Raw genomic sequence first — 8,070 nt, forward strand, 5'->3', positions numbered from 1 at the left:
TAAACGTATGGGCAGGAATAATTGATAAATTTTTAATTGGACCTTTTTTTCTTGATGGGAAACTAACAGGCACAAAGTACACGAAATATTAGAGAAAGTTCCAGTCGATATTAGACTTTGTATGCGGTTTAAGCATGATGGAGCTCCGCCGCATTTTAGCCGAGTGGCTAGGCAATTTTTAAATCAATACTTTTACAAATAAATGGATTGGTCGTGGAAGTCCTATTGCATGGCCTGTTCGTTCTTCGGATTTAAATCTATTAGATTTTCATTCGTGAGGACATTTAAACTCTATCGTATACGCAACATCGATTGAACATGCTGAAATACTACGAAATAGAATAGAGCAAGGCTTCCGACAAATTCGAGAAACACCAGGAATAATAGAGAGAGTAATCATTGATCAATGACAAGACGCGTGCAGACTTGTCTTCGTGTGCAAAGTGGTCATTTTGAGCATCTTTTGTAAAAGTAATGAAAACAGAAAATTCATTATATCTCATAAACGAAGACAGATAAGACATATATTTATATGACTCTTTTCCATTATTTTTAAGCGTACAATCAGCTCCCGAAGTGGGTCCCACAAATTACGAAACACTCTGTATATAATTTAAAGTATAATAAATATAATAACTGTCGAGAGGAGATGTGCCTTCTTTTCTATCAGAGAAAGAAAGGGCTGTCGATAATAACACACGATAGAAAGAAAGATTTTCTTACAGTTCCGCGACAGCGTTTTCGGCGAATTGTGAATGAAGTACATTAAACTCGATTATGCAGATTCGCTGATTGAAAGGAAACGATAAACGCGTATATTGTCGGGATGAATGGTCCATTGTCCCTGCCGGCGTTGATCTATCGCTGACATTTCGAGCTCGAAGAATTTTTAGTCACGTCCCCTGTTCTTATCGCGATCGGATGATGCACGTCCGTCACTAAGAAATTTATCCAAACGATCAATTTGTTCCCCTCGTGTTGAAACATTGCCGTTTCACGTGCAAGTATTGAAATTTCGTTTGCTAAATCGTACACGTCAGCCGTATATGTATTTACAATAAAGGCGAGTCTGTGTTGTGCACGTCAGCAGAGATAAGAACGTTTCGAAATTATTCTTCGCGAATATTTCTTTTTTTATTTCTCGCAAAAGATGAACAACAACGTTAAGGAATGACAACATGTTGAAAATGTATATAATGTAACACGTGAAAAGTGTTGCTATCGCGAGGTTCAAATATCAATAAATATCACTCGTTTGAGTCTGTTGTAAAACCGATCGTTTGAAACCGATTGGAAATACATAGAAATTGTTACAAAGAAAATTTAAAATATAATGTTTGCAACATTATATTTCTCCTTTATATTTCAACCTACAGAATTGACCAGCTTCTTTAAAAGAAAACATTTGTTGCAAATACCATTTGAGAAATGAGAATCTTACAGATAAATCCTGGCAAAATCCTCTCTAAATATTTCAAGCGTCCTTTCCACGAAACGATTCCAGGAAACATTCGCGCGTTACATGCACAACTGATACCTCCGTGTTCCAGAAAATAGAGCGGAACGAGCGTTTGCTAATGTTCTGAAGCAGGTACGCTTTCCTTGCGTCGAAGAATGCATGCCGCGAGTCACGCGACACCGGGATAATTACCGATTTGCTCTGTCGTGGCCGCCTACATACCGGAAAAACCGAGAATGAGGAGCAGCACCTTCTGGTCTTGTCTAGAAAAATCGCGGAGTTTAACGGGGGGGAAGGCACGGGGGTCCCGTGCCCCATTCGCGGCTGGAAAGGCTCGAGAAGAACAGGTTTACATCGGCGCGCGTGAAGGCGAGCGAAGATAAACGAATCGAAGCGAAAGTGAGCCGAACACTTCAGTTTCTGGCCAACTCTGTTCCAACGATCCGTGGGCACGATCACGCTGGCGAAGATGCACGTACGATGGAACAGGGAACGAAATTTGCCGCGTGCGACACGCGCGAAACGATTTCCAAGTTGGATCTAAGTGACGAGCAATCGAGATAAGGAGATTCCAGGACTTGGATAACGAGCGTGGTTTGTTTCGTGTTCTCCGTGAACGCGACGGCGGTGATTCCAACGCGGAATGTATTGAGCTACGTTTCTCAAAAAAAAAAAAAAAAAAACGAAATCTAACCCGTTCCTAATGTATAACACATACGTAGTAAACGATCGAAACGAAAACCAGATGCTGTGTGATCGTTAGAACTGACGAACGGCAGGTGAATCGATCGCTGTTTAGAAATGGTAAAGTGAACGGTTAGGTCGTTTGAAATGGCATCAACTTAAGAGTAGTGGAGGGATATAAGTATGAATAGATAGTGAAAAATGCACATGCAGAGGATGTGGCCTGCGTAAGGAAGAAACGAGACGTCGAGTATGTAATCGTATCCATATAGAGACAGAAGGTATTTTAACGTTCTTTCTCTGTGAACACAGATGCGAGGAATAGGTCTATCTCTGCAAACGAAACTAAGAAAATTCGAAATTGGAAGCACACGTTAAAACACGCAGGGACATCTTGGCTGACAATTTTTTTTTTTTTTTTTTCACGACGAATTTTCAACCAGAATAGTTGGCTAAAATCGAATAAAGAAACGCCTTGATAAAAGTCTGTAACAGGACGACCACGGTCGAGGCTTCCCTCGTTGACAGGCGAAAGAAGAGTCCAGATAAAAGCATTAACTGCACCGATCGTTTGTGTACGAGTCCCGATAAAACCGTTCGGTGTGATCGTGATGGAGGGGCACTGGAATCTCTGCACGCGATAGCAGATCCAACGAGCCCAGCGGTTTTAAACGCTCTCGTTCGTTCAAGTAATTCGCACAGTGGTTCATACGTTTAACAGCGACTATACGTAAACAATTGAACGTGATAAGATTCGGCCGCGAGTGAATTGCGATGATCGTGAGCGATAAGGATCGCGCAAGGAAAAATACCGGCATGCGTGAGTATCGGGAATGAAGGATTATGAACAAATCCGAATTGAAAAATTTTCGCGTCGATGCACTCTCTTCCAGAAAGAAAGAAAATAACAACACTTGCTCACACTCGGAATTTTATACGATACGACCTCTCGAAAATCTCTGGGAATCTTTCGCGATACGACACGAGAATCTAACTTCGAATACGTAACAAAGATTTCTATTAAAAATATCAAAAACAGCAGGCACGAAGAGGTTACTATTCAGCCCAGTAATTTTTGCATTTCATTATCGTAGTACTAAATTATTTTAGTATGAAAACAGCGCGAAATTATTTGGAAAATTGAAAATATTTTTAAATGGTACGAATATTAACACTAGAATATTCATTAGAAATTTTGTAGATACAAAACAGTGTGTTTTTACACTGTAGCAATTGTAGAGTACACGATTTTAGTAATTTTGAGATTTAAATGATTAAATATGTATAAATTTAAGATTGCACATTGTGTCGTGATGTTAGCTAATGTTTTTAACTTTAGTGGTCTTTAATGGAAATTCTATGCTTTATTACTCGTCGTTAATTCTAGTGTCAAGTAGTACGTAAATGCTACACAATAAGATATATTCAAATTTCTTTTGTAGCCACTCTACACTGCAAGATATTTGTTTTTGTCGAATAACGGATGAAACTTAAGTTTCTTTATGGATTTTTGATGTCAGACAAGGGAATTTGATTCATTTCCTATGAGAAATGAGAATTTGTACCCCTGATGAAATGACAGATTGCAATAAGACTAGGTTCACAGAAATTCACGATTCACTGAGGAATGTACAATAGCTGTGAGTGCAAATTGAGAGATGTTTCTTTCGCCAGGGTTGATTGCTCTCACTTTCCAATCGTTTTCCAAATTTCACAGCCAAAATTGGTGATGAATGCTTTCACTAAATAACCTCGAGAGGATTTCAGTAATTTAAAATTGAGATTTTCTTCTTCCTTTTCGCCGCTGTTTCTAAAGTTCACTTCGAGAAATATTTAAAGAAGTAAAGTGTTCGAATGGTTGTCAAAGTTGAGAGCCTGTTTATGGCTCTAACACAATAATATGTTCCTCAGGCATAGCATGGAGCTTCCGGTTTCCATCTATGGGCACCCTGCAAAATCTAGGCGCCAGTGGCCGTCGCCGAAAGAGAAACGGCATATCCTCTTCAACCTCTTGTAAGGAACTCCATCAAAAACGACACACGATCCATCTACAGCCGGAAGTAATTATTCAGAAGGAGCCATCGTTCATCGTGACGCCACCGTCGCCGGAAGATCCGACCGAGGAAAACAGAAGGTAACTCAAATGACATGTTAACCAGCTACGAACTAACTACTCTATTCGACGAAACAAATTCTTGAAGAATCTATATCCTGTGATCCTTTATTTCACTCATCCATCCGTAGTATATGTGCACTCGAATATATATATTGATTGTAATTTCCTTTTGAGCTTTTCAATACTAGGATTACCAAACTGATCAATTCATAATTTTCTATAGAACTTTCGACGTATTTTTGCAGAGATTTGAATGATTTTTACTAAAATATATATATAAATAGAAGCTCGTGTCTTCTACGTATCGTAAATTTTTCCGTGTATTTTGCGCTTTGATTTCATTGCTATGAATTTTATATTTTAACTGTCCAGAATTTTTCCACTATCAGGAGTTTTAAAATTCAATTTCAATTCACACGGGTATTTCTGTAACTCTCGTCTAATTTATAACCTCGTGACGATTAACCGATAATATCTTTGACAATGACTGACTTTGAAGATTTACATTCTCAACGCAGCTGATCCCAAGTTTCAAGTTTCACGTGCGTGTAAAAAGAAACTAAAACGAGGGTTCAAAGAACCTTAAGAGGGCCTTCCAAGGACTTTTTCAAGGGAGCCGAGTCGGAATTCTCGTGTTATAAGTTACGAATTAGTCTGTTGGAGGATATATTGAGGATACCGGCACAGGAGGATGATAAAGCCGACAGTTCCCGAACCGGTTTTCCTCGATCTTTGCCTTCGAAGTGACGTCCCCCCTTCCCATAACGGAAGGACAGCACAATAGGGGAAACCATAAACGTTTCACCGACACTTGTAGCTGTTTCGTAATCCCTTTGGAAATCTGTCCGGCAAATTCCCCGACCGATCCTTGTTCCTTTCATCTCGAAATTTATCTAAATACCGAGAACCGAGAACTGGCGTTTCGATTGTTAACCCTTTGCCCTCGAAAACATTTCTTTCTTCTCGTATGTATCATCTGCCAGCAATTTATTTACGAAGCATCGCTTTAAATAAAATCATACATACAGCATTATAAATAATTAAGATGATACTTAACGCCGAAATTTCGTCGACTTCACCTTTCCAACACGTGATATTGTTTAAATTCCAAAGCGGGTTTGCTGGCGCAAGTATAATATACAAAAGTTAACGATACAGTTTCCAATCTCTGGAAAAATAATATCCTTCGCCATACCGTTTTGAACTTTCGTAAGAAGAAATAAGAAGTCTACTTTTACGCGAATTATTCCAAATTATGTGAATTAAATTGAAATTATTGAGTGTCAATTGACTTAGAAATTTCTTCTTTCTGAATTTCTTTTGCTCTTCTAGGCGTAAGATGTCATACTATCGTACGTCGCAACCAAATGTACACGTCTTTTTATAATTATCGGCAAATTATAAAAAGAGGGAGTCCGAGAGCTGTTGGCTAGATTTAAGTACGATGTCCCCTCAGAAGGGACAGTCGAGTATAAAGGGTTAACAATTAATTCGCACTTTGAAGTTTGACACTTTTCGAATGAATTTTAAGAAGATAAACGCAGCGTAAAGTTAGCGTGATCAACGAGGCGTAAAGCGACGTTGAAATTGATTTCACTTCACGGTATGTGAGCAAGGATTAAGTACGATGATGCTAACGATCGGTGTAATTAAGGTAACGATGTGGGAAAGTCGTAAAATCGGTCAAAGTTATGATCGATCACGTTGACAGAAGCGAATGAATCGAGGAAAGCGATCCGAGATTTCATTATTTTATCGCATCCAGTATAAGTAGCACCTTAGCTTTTATTTGCATTTTAGTTCTTTCTTCTTTCGTACTCTTTTCCTCATTCGTTTATTTTTCCTGTCTTCACCCTGTGCCCTTTTCTATAGTTAGAATTCTTCCTTTGGCAATCTCGTGTTCTATTCTCTGTCACTGTCTTTTCCAGGATGTTAGTTTCTTTTCTCAATTCTCCGTCACTGCGATGTCTTTTCCAGGATGTTAGTTTCTTTTCTCAACTCTCTGTGCTTCTGAAATTTACTTTATGCTGCTACCGTGAATTTCTACGAACGAAAGGGGAGGGACTGTCGATGAAACGAGAAGCAACGTTCTCCGAAAAGATCCGCGTACGCGTGCAATTTCGCAGGCGATAACACACGTGAAATCACTGTCACATTGACATTAGAACGGAAAGATAAAGCACGCGGCGTATTTCTCCGAATCGTTTCCAAACGTTGCATCTGCACCCCTGCCGGTCTATTTATAACGCCAGCTGAAAATTGCTCTCGTCGCGCGAGCTGTTACAATTTGCAACGGCAAACTGCTGATAATAACGATATGAACAATGTCGAGGCATAGAAAAAAAAAAAAACGTAAGCTTTGATCTTCGTACTTTAGTAAATGTTGTAACATTATTATGGCCGCGACATTATAAAACGTTGTAAAAATTGTAACAAATTGTACAATGGAAATCAACGACATTAGAAAACATTGTAAAATTGTAATTTAACGTTTAATTAACAAAAAAATGTACAAAATTGTGTACAAATTTGGGAAGAAATTTAAGAAGATAAGAAGAAGATTATGACAGAAAGTCAGTCATGAGTTACCATCTAATTGATTGATTCCGATAGCATAGGAATGATAAAAAACGAACGAATTTTCAAATGTACGCGTGTTACGTCATGTTTATACACCAGCATTTATCGCAAAGCAAAACAATCGTTATCAAATGCTATCAAACCATCGTGCACGATGCTACCGAACGCGTATGAAATAAATTGCAATAATTCAATTCTAGAAAAGGAAATGGGACGATAAAAGAAATATAAACGATCCATTCTATCCAAAGGGGAAACGCCCACATGTTGCATTCTACGTAACCAAGTGTATTTAAACGTATATTTAGAATAATACGTCAGGGTGTTAAATTTATTTATCTTTTTGTCCATTAGCAGGGAGGCGTAAAAAAATATACATCTCTCAGTTACAGAAATCGTTGTCTATTATCGTTTATCAACAAATATTCTTCCGTTTTAAGTCTTCTGAAACATTCTTTCGTTCTAAGTCTTCCAAAATATTCTTTTGTTCGTAAATTGTTAAATGTTCAAATCGGTTTAAATGATTAAAGCGTATTATTACTAATTTTACTAATAATATCCAACAACCTCATTCTCAAATAGAGAATGTTCTAGAGAATGTTCTTGTATTGATCGAAACAAATGCGCAGATGCGTTTTGAAATTTATTGAACGCCCATATTCGACGCAGGCGCGCCAAGCTTCACCCCATTTCCGAACAGATCAATAACTTCTGCCTGGACTGAGCATGCCTAATGCAGCAGCCCCGGCCACAGAATCCCGGAATTTTCAAGCTGAAATTAACCCCTGGAAAATCCCCTGGAAATCAATATAGCGTCAGGTTCCTGAATTTATCGATCGAGTGGCTGGTGTCAGCTCGACGTTGAGAGGTACTCGAGAACGGAGAACGCAGGCGTGGATGAGGACGCGATGAGGTATGGGTACACCGCAGTGACGTATCTAGCACATCCGAATTGAATTTGACTCCCTTTATTAATTTCTTCGTTAATTCTTTAATCCTGATGGATGACAATCCTCTAACCCTGATGGATCAACTTCAGACGGACTTGAAAAATTTAGTTTCTTTAGTTTCTTTAATTTTCAAATGATTTCTCGACTGGTGGATGAATTAGCTCGAATCGTGCTTGACTCCAAAAGTTTAGCTTTTTTATTAATTTCTTTCTTCCTGACGTACTATTTTCAACTTTGATTTTCTTTATTAATTTCTTCGTTAATCCTTTAATCCTGATGGA

The 8,070-nt window shown here is 38.5% G+C and overlaps 1 protein-coding gene across 1 annotated transcript in view; it reads left to right on the top strand.

Moving 5' to 3' along the window:
• Positions 1-2,827: 2,827 nt before the first annotated feature.
• LOC122528911 (breast cancer anti-estrogen resistance protein 3 homolog) overlaps positions 2,828-8,070 on the top strand; it is a 14,492-nt gene continuing 9,249 nt past the window's right edge. The window contains exons 1-2 of the mRNA XM_043654538.1: positions 2,828-2,963; positions 4,055-4,277. Coding sequence (XP_043510473.1) covers positions 2,918-2,963; positions 4,055-4,277 — 269 coding nt within the window. The 5' untranslated portion in view covers positions 2,828-2,917. The remainder of the gene's footprint in view (positions 2,964-4,054; positions 4,278-8,070) is intronic.

Source organism: Frieseomelitta varia, unplaced genomic scaffold (genome assembly GCF_011392965.1).
Source record: "Frieseomelitta varia isolate USP_RPSP 00005682 unplaced genomic scaffold, Fvar_1.2 scaffold_269, whole genome shotgun sequence".
NCBI classification, from domain to species: domain Eukaryota; kingdom Metazoa; phylum Arthropoda; class Insecta; order Hymenoptera; family Apidae; genus Frieseomelitta; species Frieseomelitta varia.